Consider the following 27,738-nt stretch of genomic DNA (forward strand, 5'->3'; position numbering starts at 1 on the left):
TCTTGTGTATTTGTGTATTTTATTTGCCTTCTTTTTCATCGAAAATTAACAAAAATAAAGAGGCGAGTGTTGAATAACTCAAGAGAGACCTTACGAGACTAATGGTGGATTGCAAGGAGGTATATTCCTTCGTTAGAAACTAATGGTACTTATTATTATTATTATTATTATTTATTTTCCACTAATTGTAGGTACAATTTATGGATGGTGAATGGAGAAAGGGCATAGCCCCACATACACGAAAGAGCTGCTGGAAGACAGTGCACTGTTTCGTCAAGTGCGATCGTCTTTCTGACAGACGGTGTTGTTCTTCTGCCATAGAATTTTAACTGGACACCAGATGGCAGTAATATAGATACCAGCTGAATACTGATACTTTTATCTTCAATTTTGAAAGCCTTTGAAAAACAAGCAGCGGTCTGGAGAAGATTATTTAGCTGTAGAAGTGAAAGTACTTTCATATGTTCTTAGAATCAAGATTGCAGCCCGCTTTGTTGATGATTCTGAAATCGAGCACTTGATTTTCTAATATCTTAGTGACAGTGCTGATGGTGACAGTGATTACTGTGTTAATTAGGATGAGGAAATTATTCCTGAAAGTAGTAAAATTGAAAGCAAAGTACAAGGTGCCTCGGAAGTAATGGGAAATTCTGATAACCTGAATGATGTTCAAGTCGGTGCAGATTATTTGCATTACGTTAATATTTGAGGAAACCAGTGAAGGAATAAGTGTGAACTGCTGATATTTGTGTAGATTGTTATAAATACTTCGATCAGAGCACAAGAGAACACTAAACTGTGCTCAGAAAACTAAGATAAACTGTAGGTTCAAAACTCGTGAAAAATCTCAAAATCCGTTTCGAGAAAAATTTTGCGCTTTACTTAGCATTTGAAACAAAAAGTGAAGAATTGTGGGGAAATATGCAAGAACGTACTTCTGTGTTTCATAATATCATGTTTCAGGAATAAATTATCTATCAGAAATTCACTTTGTTCCAAAAAAAATTATAATTGTATTTTTGGATAGTTAGAAATAGTGATAATTTTTAAAATTATTTGTCATCTTCATGTAGATCATTCTTTCAGCTTTCTATTGGTGTAAATTATGGATTTATTGGGATTAATATGAGTGTACAGGTTTGATTTAATTTTTATGGTGTATATTGAGGTAAAACAACTGCAGCATTTGACGGATAAACTTGCGTCAGTGATAATGGTCTTATAAAGGCTCCAGAGATCTGATTCCGCTAGTGTCCCATTTTATATATACAGTTTGCGTAATGTTGAGTGTACAATTCTCATTAGATTATTCACAATGTCTTGTATCGGATTCAAGGGTGTAAAATAGTGTATTGTGTTAGCTACAGTAATTTGATTACTAATTCTCTGTGAATCTTAAGTTACTAGGTCTTCCTATATTCTCCTCTGGTGATGACTTTAGTTAAACCTTCTACAAATTCCTCCAAGACTCCAATTGTAGGGATGGATCAAACTCTATGGAAGATTATGATGATGTGAACTTCAATGGGTTGTTTTAGATTTTCTAAGGAAACTATAAAGAATCTGTTACAAATTGGCCCTAAAATTGAGAAACAAACAGCCCGTGGTATTGGCGATGAATTGAATACTAATTTCACCGTGGTGATATCCAAAGGGAGCATTTCAAATTACAGTGGGCGATTGCATGCGTAGCCATCTGGATGGCACAGAGAAAGACTTTCATTTTGATTCAGACGGCGGTAGTGCAAGTGAAGTTCAGAGTTTCATGGATGAAGATCAAATTGACTATCTATGATAAACGTCTCGCCTGCGACATAAAAATTCACTAACTTTAAAAGTTGACTAACAAATGAAGAAATAACTTGTTTATAGGTTTGTTTTATTGCAGCCAGGCCGAGTGGCTCAGGTGTTTGCAGGTGTTCAAATACGTCAGCCTCGTGTTGGTAGATTTACTGGCATGTAAAAGAACTCCTGTGGGACTAAATTCCAGCACCTGTGTCTTCGAAAACCGCAGAAGCAGTTACCTTAGCTATGGCGCGACGGCCCGTTTTCGGGTCGTGGCCTCCCCAGTTGCTCTCCGCCAAACTTGTTGATGTCACGCAGCAACTCTCCGAGGATGTGTGCTGCGGCCTGATGTAGCTCGTCGTCTATTAAATCCACCATTCCGAGGCACATTCTGGGGCTTCGCAACAGTTTGTTTTACAGAGCAAGGTGGTTACCCTTGCTCCAACCCCCAGCAATCCTGGAGGACCGATGTTTTCTGTTAGGGTTGTCTCCCTTAGCTGATTGGTCCCCATTTTAAGCTAATACTAATATAAATGGTCCGTTATTGGACATTATAAATTTTCCAGCTAACTCATTCCTGGTTGCCAGCGTTTCGCCCCCGTGTGCTAGGCTGGGCTCATCAGTTGGTACCTAGCACACCTACCAAGACGCATGGCTAGTGCATACCGTGGAGGCCACTGCATAGGCTAATTGTAGCCACCGGCAGTGCCAATGCACTATGAGACACTCTGTCTCACCAGGAATGACCATTTATATTGGTATTATAAATTTACTCATTCGGAACAAATATTACAGATTCCCTATGGGAATCAACATCTGCATCATCCCCATTTTAAGCGTCGGGAACTCTCTTTCTGTCCTTACATGACTTAGCCGTGTACCTTGAAGAATGTACCCGTTGCTCAGAGGCCAAGGCGTGGACGTGCGTGTATCAGACTTGGTAGGAATAAATGGCAATAAAAGTAGTTAGTGGGACATAAAGCCAATGACATTATTATTGTTTTATTGCAACCCAGCATAAGTCTTAACGGCACTTTAATGTTTTGTCAACAGAAGCATGTGGCAGAAACTGAGCCAATTGGGTGGTGTTCTTTATTGTCTTCATGCACTTTCAAGGTATAATTCAATGGTTAATGGCATATTTTGATTTCAGCACCGCAAATAATTAGCCATTTCCACTACGCTCCTCCTTACCATCTACTCTTGTTTACTTTGACCTTGTAAATTGGGAGATTGTGGCGTTGCTCATCCACCAAGGGCACCTATCCTTTGAACTATGGTGGAGCAAAATTTCTGGCCGACAAACGCAATGCTAGGAAAGAGCGTGGCGGGCCATGCCCGATGAGAATATCCCACATAGATCCTATGTTGGGCAATGCCCGACATGATTTTCTTCCCTATACAACTCCTTTTTTGGGTTACGTGTGCACTAATTAGAGGTACAGTAAGCTACTGCAATCCTTCGACGACAATATGAAGCCATGTATAGCTATAATCTCTTTGAAATCAGGCTTTGCGCGCATTCTTAGAAGACCATGTGAGTTTGTAAACAAACGTTGCTTAGCAACATGGCGTAGTTTGAGCAGCGTGAGAAAGAAATAGTCAGACTTTTAGGTGAAAGTGACGTTGATTTCAGCGAGCGTGAGAGTGATTTTCAATTAAGTGGTGAGGAAGATATTGCGGAACGAGATTGTGTTGCTGAGTTGAGTGATGAAAATCCCCATAATGAGAAAATTATGTTAAATGGCAATGCTGGTACCTCTTCCGATGGATGGAGGAAAGACCATGACACTGACTTGGACTTCAAAAGCCTATTCACAGGTACCTCAGGTTATAAACCACCGCAAGGTTGAACGAACTTGATCTTTTCCAATTATTATTCTTGACCGACGAGTTATTGTCGAAAATTGTGCGCGAGACGAACCGGTATGCTAGTGTCAACATTCCAAAGGTTACGCCCCTCACGTGATTAGGAGGTCATGGATAGATGTTGCTCTTCCTGAATTCAAAGCATTTTTAGGTGTAATCCTAAATATGGCAATGAACAGTAAGCCTAAATCACGATGCGAGACTGTGTTTTTCAGCATTACTTGCAGAACAAAGTCTGGATTACATCCCGGCAAGTGTTTTGGGAAGTTTCACACAATGCACTATTACAGACAAAAAGTGACTATCTGAGATAATTTCAGGTTTGAAAATGTTGAACATTGCACCCGAATACTGTATTGTACTTGTATTATATTTATTTTGTGTTTGCTTTAGTTGATTTTTATAAATATGCTGTCAATATGTTTGTGCTGTCTGTTATCCCTCTACAAGCAGATTCTTAAATGGAGCTGGAGAGGCAGGAGTATTCAGAAGAAAAGGAGGGTTAAGGGTCAACCCTCAAGGACCAGTGGCTACCCAAGATACCATGTGCTAACTTTGTGGAAGAGTCTGTGGTTCCAGAATTGGATTATAGAGCAATCAAAGAACTCACGTGATTTGAATTTTATCTTTGGAAGACAATCATACTAGTTAACGAGTGATACCCTAATAATAATAGGTTTTTTTGAAATTTGTTTTACGTCACACTGACACATGGCGATGATGGCATAGGAAAGGCTTAGGAGTGGGAAGGAAGCGGCTGTGGCCTAGTGATGGGCAGTCTGAGACTAGCCCAGGCACTATTTCTCGCGAGAAATTTAGAGAGATCTTGAGAGCGTTGTCCCTGCATTGTGCAGCGAGTAGCATGTCGTAGGCCTTACAGGTAGTCGGAGCGGAATGTTGTTTGTGCCGAGTATGCGAATAGCCAACCAGGGGCTTCTTCATTTCGTAAATATGTGTCAACAAGCGACAAGGGCGTTAATTTTACCGAGGTCTATTTTGACACAGTATAACATAATTATAAAGGATACGCATTCTGGCATTGTATGCACTGGTAGGTACACAAATGAGAGGTTTAAGTACAAAACCTGACAGCTACTGTAGGTACACGAACCTGGATACAAGAGGCGTGCATTATTCAAACTCGAGACGAGGCAAGATGCGCCTTGCTGTATATGCAACCACCATTACGCATGAGTGGAAAGTGTAACCTGAAACACTTCAGTTTGCTCCAATTCTTTTGACAGGTAGATGTACATCATTAATAGACCCCACATTCAATATCATATTATGACCACTGCTTGTGTTTACCAATATTTTGGTGACGAAGGAAATAATTCCTTACAATGATATAGAGTATTTGCGTCATGTGTACAGTTAGCATAATTACCCAACAACAAAAAGACTACAACAAGCAATTTCATGGAAAAGAAATATTACAAGAAGTACTACTAAATTAACATTGTAAATCCAGCATCATCATAAACAAATTCAGTATTTCCAGTGCTTAACACTACCGCTTACAATACTATAGGTTGAGCTTTCTACTAGCTTAACATTACAAGTGATGATAAAGTGAAGTTAAACCATCATTATCCTACAACCAAAATGACAACAACGAACGGAACTATGACAAGAAATACTACTAATTTAACTTTCTAAATCCAGCATCATTATACACAAATTCACACACAACTTAAGTATTTCCATTACTTAACACTGGGGTGGGGGGTGGATTTCTATGACCTAAAAATATATGAAATATGTATGCATTTATTACCTAAGAACATAAAAATATGACCTATAAAATTCAAAATATGACTTAATGAATAGCATCTATGTTACATAGGAACACTTTTATTACGATTGCTACAGGGAGTTTAAAAAGTTTTAATTCTTCAAAATCTTTCAGTAAAAATCAACTAAAATGATGAATATTTCATGAACTCGTTAAGGTTACACTGCATACTCCTACGCAAGAACGGACTCTGTGGAAGACCTGAACACTACAGTTACTTTCACTGTTCAGTATTTAATCAGTTTTAATTTATACACAAAACATATGTTATTTGAATGAAATTTCCATACATGATCTAGTCTCCATTATCAGAATTGTTGCATTTTATGACCACATGCATCTTAAGATTGTTGAATGAGAATCCCCTCCTGTTGTCGTTGAGTATCGTCTCGTAGCGAGAATAACTTTTTTTCGACATCACATGATGTAAAGGGAGCGTACTTTAATAGAGTTAAATCACTTGGGAAAAATTCCTGGAAATCTGCAGATGAAGGTTTTCCACAAAGAATGTCGCTTATTCCATGCAGGTACAAAAGTCCGCTATTTCTTCCAGAACATTTTCTAATTTTCTACACACTCTAGATGCTATTGTTCCTTTCGTATGCTTTAATTCCTGTTCAATGCACATTACAACATCCAGTGCATCGCTTAATTCTGCCCCTGAAACTTCCAGTTGCGTGATTGCTTCAGATAAAGAATTAAAATTGAACTTTGTGTAAGCTAGGTCCGCTTATAATGTAGTGCTTGAAAATAAATCTTGAGTGGTTTTTATGGAGGACGATTCTGCAGTATCAAAAGACTTCACGATCTTCTCCACGACATCTAAGTAGTTGCAATGGTACACGGCAGTATCAATCCAAGTCCCCCATCGCGTTATAACTGGCTTGGGAGGTAGGGGTAGTGAAGGTGCTTCTCCTTGAAATTTCTGAACGTGAAGTGGAGCTTTGACAAACACTTTCTTACAGTTCGATATTAATTTATCAACTTCAGGGCAGCTACTTCTAACTTCTTCAGCTGCCCTATGCAAGGCATGTGCAAGACATGTCACATGTATCATTTTCGGGTATAGCATTTTAAGTCCCTTGACTACCTTCACCATATATGGAGCAGCATCAGTTACAAATAGAAAAATGTGCTCTCTCTTTGCCCCGTTTGGCCACAACAGCTTCATTGAATTGTCAAAGAGAACTGCAATGGTGGAATTGCCTATTTTGGAGTGCAGAATATCTAGTTACACAATTCCTTTGTTTTACAGTATTATAGTGTTGTTGCACAGAGAAGTGTTTTTTGGCAGTAACTTTTACCTCACACAATTTAAAGAATATCATCACTCCATCCGTACTGAATATGTTTTCACCAAACTCACGAACAAAACTTCGCAACTTCCCACAAATTGAGACTTTTGTTGTAGGCATATTGAAAGGAACTGAATGACCGAAGCTCCCTAATGACGAAGGTCATTCAGTGTCTTGAAGGTGGAAGAGGGAAGGGTGAAGCAGAGAGAGATAAGAACAATGACAAATAACTGCAGAATTACCTCTGCTTCCGTGTAAACAACAGCACGGTTTCCAGGAATTGACCCAGCTAGCAAACAATAGCTCCTACCTATTAGAAATATTCCATACGCTACTTTAGAATGGTTCTTCAGTAGTATATTTCAGTCTATCCTGAAAATAATTTTTAGAGCTTATTCTAATTTTTAAAAATGAAATTCAAATGAAAATTACCAAAATATGCCGTTATAATGATATTTGGTTCAAAATATGCCATAAAACTTAAGAAAGCCTAAATATGCATTTACATGCCCAATAAAACCTGTTTCATTTTGATTATCATGCTTGGAAACGTGTTGAAACTACGACTATAAGATATAATGTTAAGGGAAACAATATGACTTGTCATAGAAATCCGCCCCCTGCTTAACACTATGGCTAACAATACTATATGTTGAACTTGCTACAAGTAATATTAAAGTTAAAACAAAACTACCCAATAACTACAACAACAAGAGTACAACAAGCAATTTCATGGAGAGAAAATATTAGAAGAAATACTACTACTTTCTAAATCCAGCAGAAATTCACAAATGCAGTATCCATCGTTTACAGCTTTCACTTTGCACTAGCACTAATCATCATTTGATACCGGAAGAGAATCTATCAAAGACTGCTGCAGGTAATTTATTCCAATCCCTTATGGTCCTGTTTACGAAGGAAAACTTGCCCACATAAGTATGCTAGTTATTATTACACTACTGTAAGTGACCGTTGCCACCGGGATATTTCCCAATTGCGATGTATTTGTTAACAATAATAATTAGGTAATGTGTAATTGTGTCTAGTTGTACGCGACAACTTAAAGGCAATATCTGAAATGCAACATAAGTCGTGGATGTCGTTTATTTTGAAGAGATGCCACACAGCACAGCCTGCTGTGTTGTTTATTCGTGTATGTATGTTCAGTCGTCAGCCCGAGGCTGGCTGGATCCTGAACAGCTCCGCCATCAGCTGTCATAGATGGCCTAGGCATCACTGAAGAGGCATACTAGGGAAATGAGGAGTGAGGTAGTTTCCCGTTGCTTTCCTCACCGAGCCAGAAGTTGCTATTACATATCAGTCTGCCAAGCCCACTGAAATGCATGCATCAACCGACCCTATGAGCAACATTTTCACACCATTCATAGCAGGGACTGGCTGCATAAGGAATGGCATTACTAGCGCTACTCATACCTCAGTCACTTTCATATTGTCAGAGCCAAGGATAAGACTATGACAGGTCAATGAAAGTAACAAAATTGCTCTAGCCTATACCAGAAGACATAGTGCACTGTAAACACTAGGTCCTGCCAGTAAAGGCATGTTGTTTATTCAAAAGAAGTAAAATACGTCAGCAGAAAACACATAAATGACGAGGAATAGTCACAGAACACCTCTGGCCCGGTCTGAATCACAAGAAGCTACCCTGCCGACAATGATTGAGACAGCCAGGTAGGTTTACGTCTTAATAACAGTTATTAACAAATTATACGGGTTATTCAGCGAAGAAGTCCACCTGAAACAACTCTTGAACAGTTTAAGATACTGGCATTCTGTCTTCACTTTTGTTAATGGTATTAAGGAGCTCATAGTTCAACATGTAGTGCTTTCCTAGGCCTTTGAAAAAATTTATTGTCGCATACGTTTCCATATGAGAACTGCTGATGATGACTATCAAGCTTACACTCGTAGGTACTGGGACGTCGTGTCGCATAGCTCACAGCACATGAGAATCGGTCTCGAGAGCGTTGCCCATCACCCCTGCTGAAAGAATTGGAGCAAAGTCGGGCATTTTAGATTACACGTTCTACTCGTGTGTAATGGGGGCTGCGTATGTAGCAAAGCACATCTTCCCCGTCTCAAGTTCAAATAATGCACGCCTCTAGTATCCAAGTAGGTGTACATCCTATCTACAGTTATTCACAAATTATGCACGGTTATTCAGCTAAGATGTCTACCTCAAATGAGGCATGAACACTTTAAGATACTGACATTCGGTTTTCACTTTCGTTAATGGTATTAAGGGGTTCATAGTTGAACATGCAGTACTTTTCCAGGCTTTTGACAAAATGTATTGGCTCACACATTTTCATATGGGAATGTTATTTCACACAATAACTTCCAATGATATACTACCAAGTTTACACTGGTGGCTACTGGTACGTCGCACAGCTTGCACTGTCTCCCCGATGCAAGCTGGTAGCTATATGACCCAAACAGCGCAGCCACTTGCTCGATACCATATAAAATAACTGTGGCACATGCTCTACAACCAGATGACCTTGTACATAGGTGCAAATTTTGTGAGTGGAGTCTGAAGACTTATAGAATTGTCAAACAGAACCACATTTAGTAATCTTCTCAGACGAGGCATTAATCCTGACTTTGTGCATGAAGTACCCTTCCATGACACAAAAATCTGTGTACTGTGTATTTATGTGAACACCATACTAACCGCCTTTTGCAGAGAATTAACCAACTTTGCATTTTTCAACAAGTCTCTGCCACTGGTCAAGCTGCAAATAATTTCACGAGAGAAATTTGCAATGTTTCCACAGAACAGTTGCTTTATGTCGCACCGACACAGATAGCTCTTATGGCGACGGTGGAATAGGAAAGGGCCAGGAGTGGGGAAAAAAGAAAGACCGTAGCTTTAACCCTAGAATACTTAACCTATGAGTTATGTCAATACTAAATCACTCGTAAAAATTAAGATTCTTTTTATTTAAATTTTATGATGCTACACCTTACAAACTTTTATAACTTAAAGTAATGTAATCAGTCTCAAGAAGTGCGAAGTTAAAATTTAACAACAATAGGTCTGATTTGATTGTTCATTAGTCTACAAAAAAATGGCACATTGCACATACACAGCATGGTGACAGTGTCCACAGAAATTGGTCGTCATTCTCTCAAACCCGGTGGGCATACCTGAGAAGCACTTTGAGTTGATTTAGCACTGTTTTAAAGAAAACTCTCTTTTATTTGTGACGCTACACCAAAAAGAATAGGAAACTTCATTTAAATCACAAACAATAAAAACTTGCAGTAATACTGTGTTGAAATTTTATGACTGCACTGATAAAATACTACTTTCAAAACAACTGGGATCACGGATAAACACGCCTAACAATGCAGCTTGTTTCCAACTGAAGGTAGTGAGGCGTTCAGTACACAGCAACTTCCGGTTTGGGGCCAGCAGGCTATGTTGCCAAACTGCCTCGTAGAAATTATGGGTTAGTATTCTAGGGTTAATTATGGACCAGCCCCAGCATATGCCTGGAGTTAAAATGGAAAACCACACGAAACCATCTTCAGGGCTGCTGACATCTATGTGACCCAAACCACGTAGAGTTATTAGTAGGTATTTGTGGTCTCCTAAGTTCCATGATTTATCCACTTGCAATTATCTCCCCGGTAGATTTTAAAAAAAAGCCATGTACAAGATGATCCTACACACCATACAAGAACTGAAACATAGTATTTGCTAGGAAGTAACTGGACATTCTCTACATGAACTACAGCGAGTGATGAATAAGTTTCTAACCAGGCGCCAAAACTTCCTTGAGAATGAAGGCGAGCAGTTTCACACTGCCTTTCATAATTTGGTACGTAATCTTAAAATTGTTCTTGTTGTATGGTTTACATAGTTGCCAACTTTACAAAACTAAAAATCAGGAGATACAATTGGTGAAAACTGCTTATTCTACATATCTTGCGCAATACAGGAGTACTATTGTATATATTGTAACACGTATTGTCTCAAAACCCGACTGTTGCTGTACGAGGCTACAAAGCTAAATATTACATATCTCTATTCCCTCGCACAAAGTATGCGAGTGAGATGATCGGTCTCTGATAAGCCTCCTACATGTATGAATCAGTCGTGCACTCATCAGATGCTATTATTTAGCAAATGCATAGATTAGTATATTGCATCATGCGTCTACACGATTATGCGAAGCGCAATGCAATTTTTATCACGTAAAAAATTTAAATTTGCCAGAATTGTCTCCAAATGGCTTCTAAAATCTCTAGAAAAATCACTACTCGCTATCTCTGAAATATGTCACTAAATTACTAAAAGTAGACTCCAAATCTAGCGACTAGTCTCTAGAATCGACTAGACTGATGTGAACGAACACGAACATAGCATGCGAGAATGATTTAAATTGATATACGAGTCGCGACATAGACCTTTCCATAAACATCGCACATTCGTGCGTATTTCTCGTATTAATAAACGTGGATATTTCATTTGAAAGCAGCAATGAGCGAAGAACTTCCGGCCACTGGCATACAATGCTGAAATGGTGGGATATGAAAACAAAAGTTTGAAGTTCACCAACAAATAAGCTAAAATCGGAAGAAATAATAGAATAATCGGGAGGCGAGAAAAACTGTCGAAAATCGGGAGTCTCCCGCCTAAATTGGAAAAGTTGGCAGGTATGGGATTACCTGCTTACACGTGCTCACCCATAGTAAAAATACAGCATGCCAGAGAAAACCATATCTGATCACCATGTACAGCGTGAGCAAAATAAATAAAAACTGGCCCAGAAAATATTTACAAGACTGACATGGATTTGGCCCTTGTAATCAACAGAACTGCTCATCACAGGAAATGCTGGAAACAGTGATTTCGATGCACCAATCCATTGCTGTCACCCGTCTCAGAGTTCAAACATCAGAAAACACTGCTCAAGTGAAGGGAAGCCTGGAACGAAATCCAACAAAATTGTCATGTCGAAACATTATCAAAAAGGACCTACATCTGTATCCTTACAAATTTACTGTTGTGCATGCGTTAAAGCGTCCAGCTGAACCTTCCCGTGTCAGTGGTTTCTGAGTGGAGTGGGACTTTTGGATCCTCAGTTTTTCATTTCTTCAGATGAGGCCTAGCTCACCATATCAGGGTACGAGAACTCACAGAAGTCGTGCCATTATGCATCAGAAAATCTCTGTCAGTACATAAAAAAGCTGTTGCATAATCTCAAGATTGGTGTGTGGTGCGCAATGTTTGGTGTCCGCTTCGTAAAACCATTCTTTCACCAAACTGTGAATGCTGACCAGTATGTCCAGACACTGTTTATTTGCTAGAGGCTTTACGTCGCACGACACAGATAGGTCTTATGGCGACGATGGGATAGGAAAGGTCTAGGAGTTGGAAGGAAGCGACTGTGGCCTCAATTAAGGTACAGCCCCAACATTTACCTGGTGTGAAAATGGGAAACCACGGAAAACCATCTTCAGGGCTGCCGACAATGGGGTTCGAACCCACTATCTCCCCGATGCAAGCTCAGAGCTGCGAGCCCCTAACCGCATGGCCAACTCGCCCGGTGACACTGTTTAATCCAGGTGTGGATCAACTGAATGAATATTTTTTACAAAATTGTACAAAATTATGTTGATATCTTCCTAGTCAATACTAATATTTTACATCTAATTAAGACAAAACTGTATATAGACATGTTTCGACCTGGTATAGGGTCATCCTCGGTAAGACATATATAATGAATTTAAAACATCAGACACATCAAATGAAATGTTAGTTAAAACAGCCTTGAGCTGGAAGCCTTTTTGTTTCAATGTTTTTGTTGTCCCTTGGTGCAGTTCAACTAGTATCTGTAAACTGTTGGCTTAGTTGTTATGTTCAGATATGGACTGATATACGTAAGCTGTTACTGAAGTTGAACAGTCTGATTTCTAGTGTTACGTGGCCCGCTTGTATCACCCATGTTCTCTGACTGCGGAGTCCAGCTCTTTAGTCTTAATTGGATGTAAAATATTATATTACTGACTAGGAGGATATCAACATAATTTTGTACAATTTTGTAAGAAGTTCAACCGTCAGTACGTGAACTCACATGAGATTCATAGTATTTAATGTATGGATATTTTCAGCAAGAGCAACAGGTATACTCCAATAATCCTGCAGTTATTGCTACGGTCTCACAGTTTGATAAATCGTGCACAGTGTTGCATCAACGTAAACGGTAGCCATTCCCAGGGTCAATCCCACGTCAGTCCTATTGTAAATATTTTCCGGGTGAGTTTTATTTTCCCCACCTGGTATAATGTCATACATTTAATAATAACAATATTTTTTTAAAAAATTTTTTTAAACATATTTAATTTTTTAAAGTTTATATTCTTATGCCTTCCTGTAGCACAAAATTTTGCTCTGAGGACACTATCACAGATAGGCCTTTACTAAATCAACATTACCATATCCTTTCCATGCTATTCCAGATTACTTCTCCATGAAACAAGCTCCACTAACAAAATTTAAACTGTTCTAGGTCACAACCGAATGAAAAGAACCAGGATCTTTTGATAAATGACTAGAGGTAACATATTTATTTTCATAACATAAAATAAATGTAATCACTTCATTTCTTGAAGCCCACGTTCACAACGACAAGTCGAAAAGTCAATAACTATAAAGCAAAAACGCTTAGCTGTCCTTATAACACTCTGTACAGATATTCACGAGGTGCTGTCTACAACAAACGTTATTACACTTGTAACATGTGAGCGATGCCTTCTTGTCTCGCTTCCTGGGACACAGTGAGCAGCGGCATCTCGTTCTCGTGGTAAGTGGCACCTGGGAAGAAAAAGACAGGAATGAAATATGTAGGGTGTCTGGGCTACAGATATACAAAATTACAAGCTTATTTCTTAGTACAAAGTGGGTGTAATAAATTTATTTGCCCAACATTGCATGAAGTAATTCAAAAAGTTTATATACATGTTGTTACACTTCAGTGTGGGCAGCATTTGTAACACTATAGATATCTACAAACATCTTCATTATAGACCGTTATGCCTTTCACCATTCAGTCTGCAAGCCTCTGTGAATTTACTAAACACTGCCACAATTCTCTGTTTGTAATTAATTCTGTGGCCTTGTTTAGTTCTATACCTCATTATCATCATCATCCAGTTTCCCGGGTGTGGTATATGAGCCTCCTCCATCTCATCCTGTCCTTGTACCATTCCTCCTCCACCAACTTGTCTCAGCTGTACATCGTTCTTAACTAAATCTATCCATTTCCTTTGTGGCCTTACCACAGGTCGTCTTCCTTCTACTTTTCTGTCAAATTCCTTCCTTGCAGCTCTGTTTACTTTCATCCTCTTCATGTGACCAAACCACTTCAGTCTTGATATCTGAATCTTATTGAGGAGAGAATTATCTATTCCCGCTTCTTCTCTAATTTTCTCATTCCTAATCTTGTCTTTCCTGGTTTTCTGGATCATAGTGCGTAGGAATTTCATTTCAGCTGCCTGGAGTTTGGAATTATCTCTATTGGCCAGTGTTGTGGTTTTGAGACTGTATGTAAGAATTGCTGTTTAATAAGACTTGTACAATGTCATTTTTGTTTTCATGGGTATTTGCTCATCCCAAAGCAGGTGTCTTACCTGGTGAAAATTATGTTGCCTTATTGATTTGATTGTTCACCTCATGTTTTGCTAGGTTGTCATTTGATAGAACGCTACCCAAGTATTTGAAAACTGAAACGCTGTCCTGTTGGGCTTCATTTAATATGACTAATTGGTTCTGCTCCTTCCCATACACTTTCATCACCACCGTCTTAGTCTTACTGATGTTTAAACGATATTTCTTAAACTCCTCATTCCAGCTTTGCATTCTCTCTCCCAATTCCTCTTCTGAGTCACTCCAGATCGCAACATCATCTGCAAATGTGAAGGCTTTGATATCTCCATGCTCTTTCCTTTTAACAGATTTCATCACTACATCCATCACCATAATAAATAGAAGTAGTGACAATGAGCTGCCCTACTGCACTCCTCTCTTTCTTCCAAACCAGTCCGACAAACCACATCCTACTTGAATACAACTTCTATTCTCACTATACAACATTTTCACTTTGTCTACGAGGCTGTCTCGCATGTGAAGTTCTTTCATGCATTGCCAAATTCTTTCCCTTGGTACACTGTCGTAGGCTTTCTCAATGTCTAAAAATATTAGAAATAAAGGCTTGTTCTTCTTCCAGTATTTTTCCATTAGCATCCTAATTGCAAATATAAGGTCTGTAGTTGACCTTCCTTGTCTGAAACCATACGGTTCTTCTTCCAAAATTGGTTCAACAATATCTCTGATTCTGGTCTCTATTATTTTTTCCAATATTTTCAGGACATGAGACAGTAGTGTGATACCACGATAATTAGTACATTTTCATCTGCTTCCTTTCTTGAACAAAGGTACAATGATCCCCATCTTCCAGTCCTGGTACAATGATCCCCATCTTCCAGTCCTCAGGAATAGTATTTTCTTTCCATATCTTGTTGAGCAGTCTGTAGAGCCATTGGATTCCTGGAATTCCTGTTGCTTTTAGCATATCTGCACTTCATCTACGCCCACTGCCTTTCCTTTCTTCATGCTCTTGAGCGCATTTTCAACCTCAAGCCATATAATTGGTGGTTTAGTTGTGGTTCCTCGACTTGGCTCTTCTCTATCCGCTGTTATGTTTTCTGTATCTCCATTCAGCAGCTTTTCGAAATAGATCTTGAGTTCTTGTTTAATTTCTCCCTCTTCTTGTGCCAGAGTTCCATCATCACGTTCTATTGCTTTTATGGTCTCTTGATCCCTTCGCTTGTTTTTAACTACTTTGTATAGCAATCTCATATTTCCTCTACTGTCCTCTTCCAGTTTGTCTGCAAACTCATTCCATTTCTTCTCTTTTTCTTCCCTTACAATGTTATTTACAGTAAGTTTCTTGTTCCTGTATACTCCTTGAAGTCTTTGAATTTCTTGTTCATTTCGTTCTTGTCCCTGTTTTTGTTTTTCCTTGTCCAGTGCCTTCTTTATTTGGTTTCTTTCTTTCACCACTGTTTTCACTCTATCATTCCACCATGGTGTCTCCTTTTTCCTTTTGACAGAACTTGTAACTCCACACAGGTTTTTGGCTTCTCCCACAAAGGTATGTTTGAAGGCCTTCCACTCTTCAACGTCTGCAAACTCATTCCATTCTCTTATCTTTAAATTGTTAGAAACTGAGTCTAACCATCATCGTCATCATCATAGTCTCCCTCTACTTCTCTTACCCTCCACAACAGAGTCCATTATTTTCCTTGGTAACCTATTCTCCTCTATTCGCCTCACGTAACCCCACCACCGAAGCCGGTTTAGAGTTCATTCCTAACTTAGCCTTTATCTTCGCATTCTGAGTACCCTCCTGTCATTGTTCCCACCTGTTTGTACCAGCAATCATTCTCGGTACTTTCATGTTACAGACATCTAAATGAAAATAAAGATCTTGCTTGCCACATGTGTATGAACATTTAAGATGTTCGGAGTAGAGTGGATTTTGCCATTTTTCCTTTTTTTATTTTATTTTTTACAATTTGCTTTACATCGCACCGACACAGATAGGTCTAGGAATGGGAAGGAAGTGGCTGTGGTTTTAATTAAGGTACAGCTCCAGCATTTGCCTGGTGTGAAAATGGGAAACCACAGAAAAACATCTTCAGGCCCCTAACCGCAGGGCCAACTTGCTTAGATTCATAGGCTTTTGTCAGATATATTTGTTTCAGGACTAAAGAATTCAATTTCAGTAACTTTAAAAGTGCCTACAACTCCATATTTCGATTATGAGATTATACAGGGTTTCCATAAAAGAACCCCGAGGTTTTGAAGTTAAATCTTTTAACAAAATTAAAAATTAAGGATAATGTGTTACACATGGTTTGAAGGGTAATGCTGTCAAGTTCTTTTACAATTTAGTGCAGTTCAATATGTGCCCCATTTGTGGCACACCATCCATCCTATATGGCGACTTTTGTTTCAAAACACTTCCAGTTTCTTTAAAAGCACAAAGCCATTGACGAATAGTTTTATCCATTGGTGCATCACCACCATACTTAAATAAAGTAAGATAGGCAGATGTACCTCCTAACCAAGACAATTTATGTTTGGTACACATACTAGTTTCAGCCCAGCATGGAGCCATTCTCAGCCATATAACCATGAATATCTTACAGACTAATTAGCCTAAGCATAAAAATGTTTTTCAACGTGTGTTCTCAGTCTGTTTTGGTAAAATGAGTCTATGCCTGGGATGATGACATTCAAAATGGTTTTGGACATTCTTGAACTCTTGCAGTGTAGGTCACTTATGGTTTGATGTTGACATCATAGAATTTGTATTATCCATATGTTAAGAATATTTTTAAAAACAGTTAAAAATACACATTGCGGTGCAAATACATATGTAGGTATTGACAAATGATTCACATCATTGTATGGAGAGTGTCTCTGTCATCAACTGTGTTTTGAATTAATGACCCTTGGTGGTGGTGGTGGTGATTGTTGTTTTAAAAGGAAGTAAAACTGCGCAACCATCCTCTATATAATACTAATCAGAGAGAGAAAATGGAAGGGATCCGACATTTCAAAAAATGAAGATTTCGGCCAAAGAAAGACAAGGGCCACAAAGGGCATGAAAATTAAAAACTCCCTTGCTCTTGAATGCTCTAATAGGGTCGGAGTCGGAAGAGAACAAGAGATGACCAAGGGAAATCGGATGTGATAGATAAAAGTGAGGAGCATGGCACAAGTAAGTAGAACCAATGCCAGGACTCAGCTAAAAGCACCATGGTCACCAACTCATGCTCTCAAATTGTTGTTTCTTTGTTGTTGGTTTTTTTTTTTTTTTTTTTTTGCTAGTCGCTTTACGTCGCATCGACACAGATAGGTCTTACGGCACTCTCAAGTTTGGAGCCCCTGAGGCCCCTTTTAGTAGCTTCTTACGACAGGCTGGGGATACCGTGGGTGTTATTCTACTGCCACCACCCACAAGAGGGGGGGGGGGGGGTGAGATAGATGTATTTATTAAATAAATAAATCATCCTCCAATGAGAGTGACCATTCAAATCTGGAATACTGGTACCTAATGCACTGGTTCATCATAGTAGAGTATGTATTATTCAGGCTATTTGATCCATACAATTGAGGTGCTGATAGAAATGAGGAGTTTAAAGATGTAAATGAAATGGGTAGCTAGTTGTGCATATTATTAACACACTGACGACGGGCGCCGAACGGAGGCTGCTATTCCATGCAGCCTCCTAGAAAGAAATTACACTGCTGCACTCAAACGACTGTAACTTCGAATGTATCCGAGATATCAACCTCAGCCTTGGAACATGTACTCAATAAGTTGCTTCGTACTCTGTCAGTTGTGATTTCAAAGCAATGCCATTTGTGGCTCCATTAATTGTCTTTCTAAGCACAGTGTAGTATGAATGCCGTATTTGTGCCATTCGTATACTCGTTGTCAAGTATGCAAGGATTTCTCCCTAACGGCTACTCCCCGTTTAGTGTTAGCCGTTAATCATTAGATATATCTAATTCACTGTCATTCGGTACCTATTATAACCGGTCCGTACATAATCACAATTATCGGTACACGTCGGCAAACTAATATGCCACGCCATGTTGACATCTGCATGGGTGCTCCAGGGAATAGCTCTACATATCCAACATTATTTTGTTAAATTCACAAATGTTTAAAGAAAGAAAGATGCAGCAATAATTTATATTCCATAACTGCAACATTTGGAACTCATAATCTCACCCAATCCTGACCTATGGACCATGAGAAACAAAGATGTTAGTAGAATCCAGGCAGCAGAAATGAAATTTGTCCGTAGCATGATCGGCAAAACACGGAGGGACAGAGTCCGTAATGAGGAAATCCGCAAGCAGGCTCAAGTTGTAAGACTGCAGGACAAAATAAAAGTGCAGCGACTGAGATGGTATGGACATATGTGACGCATGGGTGATAACAGATTACAAAAAAAAAAAAAAAAAAAATGTACGATCTAAAACTTGAAGACAAAAGACCAAGAGGGCGACCAAGACTCAGGTACAAGGACATGGTGAAGATTGACATTCAACAGAGAGGACATACTTTGGAAAGCACTGAAGAAGGAGAGAAGTTCAGGGACCGCATCTGGTGGAGAAGCCTCGTTTGCCGACCCATCGCTTAAGATGGAACGACGTGGGATATGTATGTACAGTATATGTATAATCTCACCCACAATTTCATCAATAATCAAGAAAATACAAGGTGCATAAAAGCGAGAATTCTTGTAGCCCGTCACCTACTGTCAGCTGGAAACTACGAGAATGCTCAGGGCTCATCACCCATGTGGCACATCAGATAATGAATCTGCATATAAATGTTGAAATAGTTTGTCGTCATACAAGACACACTGCCATGGGCAGCACAATGATTCTCGGTGCGTAAGAACACCCGTGTATATACGAAGTTTCCATGGCTACAAAGATTGTACATTAAAAATAATACATCGACATTAAAATCTACGATCCCTCTACTCCATGACATGATTGAAAGTAGTTCAAATTATAGCCAACAGATAGCACAACAAGCTACAAACCATACCTGTGCATAAAAACGGAAATCTCCAGGGCCGTCAACAACCGCTGGCCGCAGTACTATGGGAGATCTCCGGGGCCAGTCGTCAATGTGTTAAGTACAATAAGGAGAAATTTAGACTAAAAGAAAATTGAGATTTAAACTGGCAATAGAGGAACACACCAAATTCACCTCGCGCTGTCCTGTTTCTTCAGCTTTAATGATAAGCTCCGGCTCCATTATAGAAATATATTCTTCCTCGTAAGCATTCTCCTCCTTGGCTGGAGATTCCTACAACAATAAAATTGCATGAATATAACAACCCTATTTTAACATACATACAATGAAAGAAAGAACTCTGCAAATAACCTCAGCCTTTGTGGATGGGGTTAACTTCTTATGAGTAACTAGAAGAACCTGATCCTTTCAGAACATGTCCCCAGGAGGTGGGATGGGGGGGAGGGGGCTCTAAGGATGATCTTTGGATCCGCAGACCAACAGGCAGCCCAGTTCCCGGGGGCTTTCAGATGCTCTGTCACTTTCTCTCCAGGGATCATAAATATGGAGGGCCCTAACACAGGGTGATGTGTTAAGTCCTCAATGGCATCTGCAGTGGAGAAGATGGACTTTGGAACAGTGCAAATGGCAGAAGGGGCAACCCAGTGCTCTGATTAATAAGAGTAAAAGGGTAAAAGGTATATGGTTGCCATATATCAGCCTAAAGGGCACAACAGTTCCACATATTATGGCAGCTGATCTAACAACACTCAGAAATAGAACTTTGAAGTTTTGACTGAGATTTCATTCGTATTAAACTCAATCAACTATACGGAGTCACCAATTTTTTTTTTTTTTTGGGCCTTCGTTCTTGACTACGTTATCTTGGAAGCATTGCTTGGCGACAACAGGACCTTTAGCTGAGTCCTCATAAACCTAATCCAAGGGAGGTCAGATAGGATAGACGAAAGTGAGGAGCCTGACACAAGGAAGTAGAAGCAATGCCAGGACTCAGCTAATGACCCATGGTCGCCCACCCAGGCTCCTAAGATAACAGCCCCTGTAGTCAAGAACGAAGGCAAGAGAAAAAAAAATGGTGATTCTGTGTGATCCTAGGTGACCCATTCGTGAAGAAGAAAATTATTATTTGCACTAACAGTGTTTAAAATGCACAAACATAAATGAAACATGTTAATTTTCACACTGTGAAGTGATACCTAACAATGGTTTATGGTACATATACCACGACAGAGGACACGTGTGTGCAATATAGCTGTTGATAACAATGTCCATGTATAATTTTTAGGCATGTGGGATGATAAATAATTGTTTTAAGAGGAACTGCAATTTAGCAACTATCCTTTCTTAACACTAATCAGAAGAAGGAAAAAAAAAAAAGAGGTCTGATACTTCACATAATGAAATGCTGGGAAATGACAGCAAAGGGGGTATGAAGGGCATGAAAATGAAAGACTACCAGCAGTTCATTCCATGTTAAGAAAACAGTATTGCTCTTATGACAACAGGGTTGCCACATTGAACGGCTCTGGTCAACACCATCATGGGAAAACGGCAGCACATGAATTTGTGAAATTCAGTGTTTAAGTTCAAGATAAAAAGCGGAAGAAACTAAGGTGCGAATTATTTTTATGAACTAAAGGGGACGGGGGGGGGGGTTACAGGGTCTATTTTTGTTTTGCACAGAATTAGAGGTAAACTACGACACACAAAAAACCTCAGCACTGAAATATAAGGTAAACTGGGAGAGAAAATATAAAAAATAATATTTTTATGGGCTCAAGAGGTGAGAGAAGCATTTAACTACATTTAATAAATTTCCGCAAGCAATGCGGGATACTACTGTGCTGTTGTATTGCTCACAATAACCATAGTAAAAATTAAACGCGGTCGTAAAAAAAAAAGCTGAAGTAAAATTAAAATGTGCTTAAGAATGAACAGCTAAATAACAAAACCAAGCACAAATAAAACACACTGCAATTTTTTTTTATCAGTACAAGTTATGCCATGATGTATTGCTGCACACCACAACACCAAAATCTTCAGTAAAAACTTCTGAACATAACAAAAATAGAACCCAAATACTATGCAATATAACGGACGTCAGGAAATGTTCTCCGCAGTGTCTGCGTGCTGCTGAGTAAGGTAGCATGAGCAGTTTGGTAGGCAGCACCATGTCACATCTGTCACCCTCGCTCGCCGACAGGCCAAGGTCAACGGGTAGCAGTAAGGGAAAAGCCACACGTATTAGCTGTGGGCTGTTGAAATCGTCAGTGTGTATTGCAGTGAGCAATAGATTATTGAAATAGTGCAACAGGATACAGGCGGTAAAGTTTACTACTGAAGAGAGTTTTTTTGGTGGAATACGTTTTTTGCAAAGGCAATCGGTTTACAGAAAATGTTAAACTAAAATTTCAGGCATGGTTTCCTAATTCAAAGTGTCCAAACCAGGATACCGTTTGGGATTTGATAAGTAAATTTCGTGTGACCGGCTCATTCCGCGATGTACCGGGAACAGGCAGGTGTACAAAACTAATCCAAAAACGATTGATGAACTTGAAGTGAATACCATTAATTATGTACAGTCGATTACGCAAGAAACTTCAGTGAAAGTCTTCGACAATATGTGTAGACGTGTTGAAGTCTGTCTTCGAACACAAGCATCTGTTATGAATTGCTGTGGTGAGTACAAAAGTTTACCGTTTGTTGTTTGTTTTGATACAAGCAGCAGCAGCAGCCGTGATGCAACCTCGCACAGCAGCACCTAGGCGCTGCGGAGAACATTTCCTGGCGCCCTGTACAACCCACAAGACAAGTATGCACTGATTTAAAGCCTAAAAACACACATGCAACAAATAAATACTGTAGACGACTTCACTACAGAAGTGAGCTGCCAGTGGTTTACGGAGTGAGGAACTACACGATGCTTGTACCAGAGCAACAACACAGAAGAAGGAAAATGAAGGAAGGCAACAAAGTGATGGCTGTTGCTGCCATTGTGCTTCCTCCCTGAAAATATATTTATGAAAAAGAAAATGTTATGTAGTTATTTTAATAAATCACAGGCAAAAATGCCTCATCCTTTTTTATCTGTCTTTCATAATACATTACAAAGTACAGTATAATATCCCTTAATCATGAGGAATTATGGGTGTCTCAGAGGGGGGGTGTGTTCACTCCTTGTAGGCCCGTAAGAGCAATACTGTATTCTTAACGCTGAATGAGCTATAGGCTTTGTAAATTGTTAGGGTTGGGAAAACCAAGAGTTTGACTAAGGGTGTTTGAATAGTAAAGATGAAAGTAAAAAGCCCGGCAAAAGGAAGTGGATGCAAGTGGAAGTGGATAGGAAACGGCTAGGAGTGGGAAGGAAGGTACAGCCCCAGCATTTGCCTGGTGTGAAAAAGGGAAACCACAGAAAACCATCTTCAGGGCTGCCGACAGTGGGGTTCGAACCCACTATCTCCCGGATGCAAGCTCACAGCTGCGCGCCCCTAATCGCACGACCAACTCGCCCGGCAAACAGAACTTTGAGGATCTGTGGTACCATTACCGGTCCTCTCTTCTGGCATCTGCTTGGGCACACGCTTTTGATCAGGAGGATGTATTCCAGATTTTAAATTTGTAGAATCTTGTCCTCCTTCGTGTAATCTGGACATAAGCTGGTCCAAAAATGCAGGAAAGCAGAGATCACACAAAATTATCTGCTAACTTGGTTATTAACAACACTGCAATGAGTAAAACATAATAGCATTAATGCTGTTGGATTTATCTGTGGTAAATGTCCAGAGTTACCCTAAAAAAATGAACCTCCATTATTAGGAAACCCAATTCTTCTTCCGCTTTTCCCACACCTTGTGGGGTCACGGGTGCGAACCATGTAGCACATGTGGATTTTGCCCTGTTTTACGGCCGGATGCCCTTCCTGATGCCAACCCTATATGGAGGGATGTTATCACTATTGCGTGTTCCTGTGGTGGTATGTAGTGTGAAGATGAAGAGGAGAGTGTTGGGACAAACACAAACAACCAGTCCCCGAGCCAGAGGAATTAATCACATACGATTAAAATCCCCGACCCAGCTTGGAATCGAACCCGGGACCCTCCAAACCGAAGGCCTCAATGCTGACCATTCAGCCAAGGAGTCGGACATTAGAAAACCCAATGTTTGCAGAAATTTCATTACTGTTGCAAATTTATCTTAAATATATCAACAATGTATCTGTAGCATAAAACAAATCATTCTAAGCTACATTGGGGAGATAGTATAGAAAGTTTGACATATCTTTCAATAACAGCAGAAACAGTGCTGGATCCTTCTTTACCTCCAAAACATTAACAACAACTGAACATAACAGGTGGTGATGTAAATTCAGTAGTCGTCTTCCTATCAACACGGCAAAACTAAAAGTACCTTTTGCTTTGATGAATCGGAGACCAGACGAAAATAAGACCTGCATTGTGTCCAAATTTACCCCGCTTGACGGTAACTAGCAAATATGAAAGTTACGTTAGCTGGGCTGTCTGTAAAAAAACACGGCAGTGTGCCTATTAAAAACATCCTAGGGACAGCACCGGCATACTATTTAGAACAAGCTGCTTCATCCCCAGCCGTGACAGCAGACTCCTGTGTGCTATATCAGGTAAAATTTAGAAGCTTCCACCTCTTACTTTAGGCCTTAGTATTTTATCTTTTGCACTGTTACTGGAGTTATACAGTCGTTCCATGCTCTTAACCTTGCAGTACTCGCACGCAATTTTGTTACGGGAATACTCGTGTGAGCTACAAATGTAGCCCACAATTTTATTTCCATTTCGATTGAATACATTGTTACTTATTTTGTTTTTTAGTCTTTTAATTATTGTTCATTTATAATAGGTTCTATTTCAAGCTGCTTCTGATATTTTGCAGACCGTTAATGCACAATTAGTTATACTATGTACTTCACAATTTTACAAAATTGAAAAATAGGCAAAATTTGAAAGAATGCAGACGATTCTTTGTATGCCAGAACTCAAATTTTCATTAGTTTGAATATTGGTGTATTTTAAATATTCTGGTACAAACAAGAGAACTTAATTTTAATACTCAGCGGTATAAATAACATCAAAAGGTACATTTTTCAGCATTATACATCTAGTAGCGAGAGTCTTCATTTTAGTTTTATTTAGGACACTATTTTGTGTTCGTAAGAACACTCAAAGTATGACATAAGTCACTCACTAATCTACACACTCCTTACACACAAGGGCCGAATGCCGAGGGCAGACTTTTCTTCTACAATGCATGCAACATTTCCTTGTTGATCTGTCTTTACCATGATCACACAGATAGCACCGCCCTACTTTGTTGTGTAGTTCTGGAAGATAAATGTCTTTCTCTTTGGTTCCTAGAAGCTGCTATGCTCTTCTTTCCAAAAGGGCTGAAATGCTTTTACTCATTGCACATCTGGCAATTTGTGGTTTCATCAGTTCCCATGCAACGGTTTCTAAGAATGTTTATCTCCTTACCCGACATAGTCATGAGTGGCAACATAAATACATAAAGCATTAATGGCACAAATATTCACAGATCAAAGAACATGGCAAGAGACCAACACCTGGTGTTGCGAAAATTTCACTGACATCAGGTCAAGGACATCCACTCCAAATTTAGTGTGAATGTATGCTGTTATCATTTCAGGTTTCTCTAAAATTGTTATCAACTTCCTCAGCATCTGAGTGCAGAACTTGTTCTGTTACAAAATCTTCTTCACCATCATCACTGTCATCCTGTGGAACTTCATCATCATCACTGTTTTGTACGACCACTGTTGGATAATATTCTGATTGTTAGCAGCCATAGCGACGCCAGCACTCGCGCGGGCTACAGACGTAGCCCACTCAACTTTAACACACTTGACTTGAACACAGGTCCAAACTCGCACACTTCCTGTTAATCCTGTGTCCATATAGTGTGCGAGTTTGGACCTGTGTTCAAGTCAAGTGTGTTAAAGTTGAGTGGGCGACGCCAGCACTCACTGAAACTGCGCTTCTCTACCCCCTCCCCACTGCAACTATCACAGAAAAGAAAACTGCTGGGCGGGGATAGCCCGCGCGAGTGTTGGAGGGTTAAATCCAGAGCTCCTGAGAACTGGCACCCATAAAGTAGGGTAAAGGGAAATTGCGTATGGCTTTTAGTGCCGGGAGTTTCCGAGGACATGTTCGGCTTGCCAGGTGCAGGTCTTTTGATTTGACAACCGTAAGCGACCTGCGCGTCGTGAAGAGGATGAAATGATGAAGACGACACATACACCCAGCCCCTGCGCCAGAGAAATTAACCAATGATGGTTAAAACTCTCGACCCTGCCGGGAATTGAACCCGGGACTCCTGTGACCAAAGGCCAGCACGCTAACCATTTAGCCATGGAGCAGGACATAAACTACGGTGTAACTTAACTACATAGTTGGAGGAATCTATAATGTAGTTTTTATTTACCTGCTTGGGGAGACAGATTATCTCGGTCAAGTACATATATTTCTGTCATGTCTGTAATGAATACTGCTATATATGCAAATAACAATGTTCAGAAATGATAACGATCCAATTCAAAACGAGATTAGTTTATATAGCTTTCAAGATTACTGACCACCATGATGGCATGGTTTAAGTTGTTCCAGAGCTGGATGAAATGATCAGGACTTTTACATTCTGATATCTTATTTAAGCTACAAAACTAGAGTGCAATTCTTCTAATTTTACAAAACCCAGGTTATGCAGTAACAATGCAATTTGCAGGGAAGAGTTGAAAATCTTGCATAGGTTAAGTGAAAAGGATTACATTTCTGTAAAAGTCTATGCATCTGCATAGGATCTGCCGATATTAGCTGATTGGGTTCTGTAGGGTGCCAAAACCTTTATTTCCACTGTAATACTACTATCACTAACAGTATTAGTAAACAGCACTTTCTAGAAAAAATGTTTTAATATCCTTATTGCATTACTTCTAAAAATGGTCTGACAACTTACCAACCACTGCAAAAGTAAGAATAAAGCCAACCTTTGACTGAAACCACATTATCAGGTGAAATAAAAATAAAGCTGCGAAATGGACTTCAATAAATATTCCCAAAGCAATGTTCAACTTACCAACCGTTAAAATTCGATATCTGGTCTTTCGGTAAGTAATTAGATAAGGTAAAAACCCAAATTGAAAAAAAACGTTCGGCTTATTTGGTCGTGTCGAGCAGTAATACATGCTGAACAGATGCGCAGGCTACAATGCGGTCGTCGAAGATAAATATTCAATATACGACAACAGTCGAGAACTTAAGAGAAATTGAATTTTTCAACCCACACAGTGTTTCATTACAAATCAATCTTACGTCTTGTATGCTTATCGTAGTAGTGATATTGAAAGTAAAGAAATAATACTCATCTTAAGACATATAGGCTACATGTACATAATATTACAATAGTCGTTCCAAAAAAGATCTCAATCCAAACTCCTTTAATTGTTATCATAACCATGAAATCAAATAGTTATACTATATATTACGTTAATACCAAAACGTTGCCGTCATTGCTTATTTAATCAGCAATACAATAATTGTATAATTAAATAAACTAACCATGGTTCCTTCGTGCGAGCTGCGTATAAGGTCGGGTTTCACGGAAACGTTTCCTTCCATTCTTGATTCATTAGTTGGTCGAAGAGTTTTGGTTTTACACAAATGCTTAAGCCATTGATTTGCTTTCAGTTAATGCTCCGGAACACTGTACTGTTGCTATGAAAATACTTATAATAGTTAATGAATACTACGAAATAACACCTCTTATAACCTAGAAACTTTGTACCGCTGTGTAGTAAACAAACCACCAGAGAGAAAGTAAAGTAGGATGGGATATTTTTGTCCATTTTGAATCATCTTTGGAATTCCTAGACAGCTGATTGATGATAATTAATGGATAAAGTCGATAGAAATAGAAAGTAAACAAAGTAGGCCATATTGCAACTGACAATTAATTTTATGGTACTTGAATTTTGTTTTTTTATTCAAGAATCAATTTTTTATTCTAAAACAAGACATATTTAAGCAGAAGGTGGGGAGTCAATGTTTATTTCATTAAACAACCTGATGCAACTCACGCCCCTTCCACCTTACACATTGGCATAACCCATCTCGCGCACCTCAATAGATGGCAAACACATTCGACATATTCTGGCACAGACTTAAAAGCTAACGCAGTGGCAGTTCACTCTTCCAAACAATAGAGTATAGTCTGGTATTGGTCGCCGTGCTGGTTAGACGTACAGCGGAATTGCGCTCAGTTGGGAAGTGAGTTCGGACATATCACT

General features: G+C 39.3%; 1 protein-coding gene across 2 annotated transcripts; it reads right to left on the reverse strand.

Annotated features, from left to right (window-relative positions):
• Positions 1-12,267: 12,267 nt before the first annotated feature.
• LOC136884880 (uncharacterized) lies at positions 12,268-27,731 on the reverse strand. 2 transcript variants are annotated; one of them, XM_067157176.2, is made up of 3 exons: positions 27,011-27,731; positions 19,581-19,679; positions 12,268-13,591 (listed from the first exon to the last, which is right to left on the reverse strand). In XM_067157176.2, exons 1-3 carry the CDS (start codon positions 27,068-27,070, stop codon positions 13,442-13,444), a joined length of 309 nt encoding a protein of 102 aa, XP_067013277.1. In that variant the 5' UTR covers positions 27,071-27,731; the 3' UTR covers positions 12,268-13,441. The 2 variants fall into 2 exon arrangements, with proteins under 2 accessions (XP_067013277.1, XP_067013276.1); XM_067157175.2 differs by having other exon boundaries at positions 19,572-19,679; positions 27,011-27,725.
• Positions 27,732-27,738: the final 7 nt, after the last annotated feature.

Source organism: Anabrus simplex, chromosome 13 (genome assembly GCF_040414725.1).
Source record: "Anabrus simplex isolate iqAnaSimp1 chromosome 13, ASM4041472v1, whole genome shotgun sequence".
In the NCBI taxonomy this organism is placed as follows: Eukaryota; Metazoa; Arthropoda; class Insecta; order Orthoptera; family Tettigoniidae; genus Anabrus; species Anabrus simplex.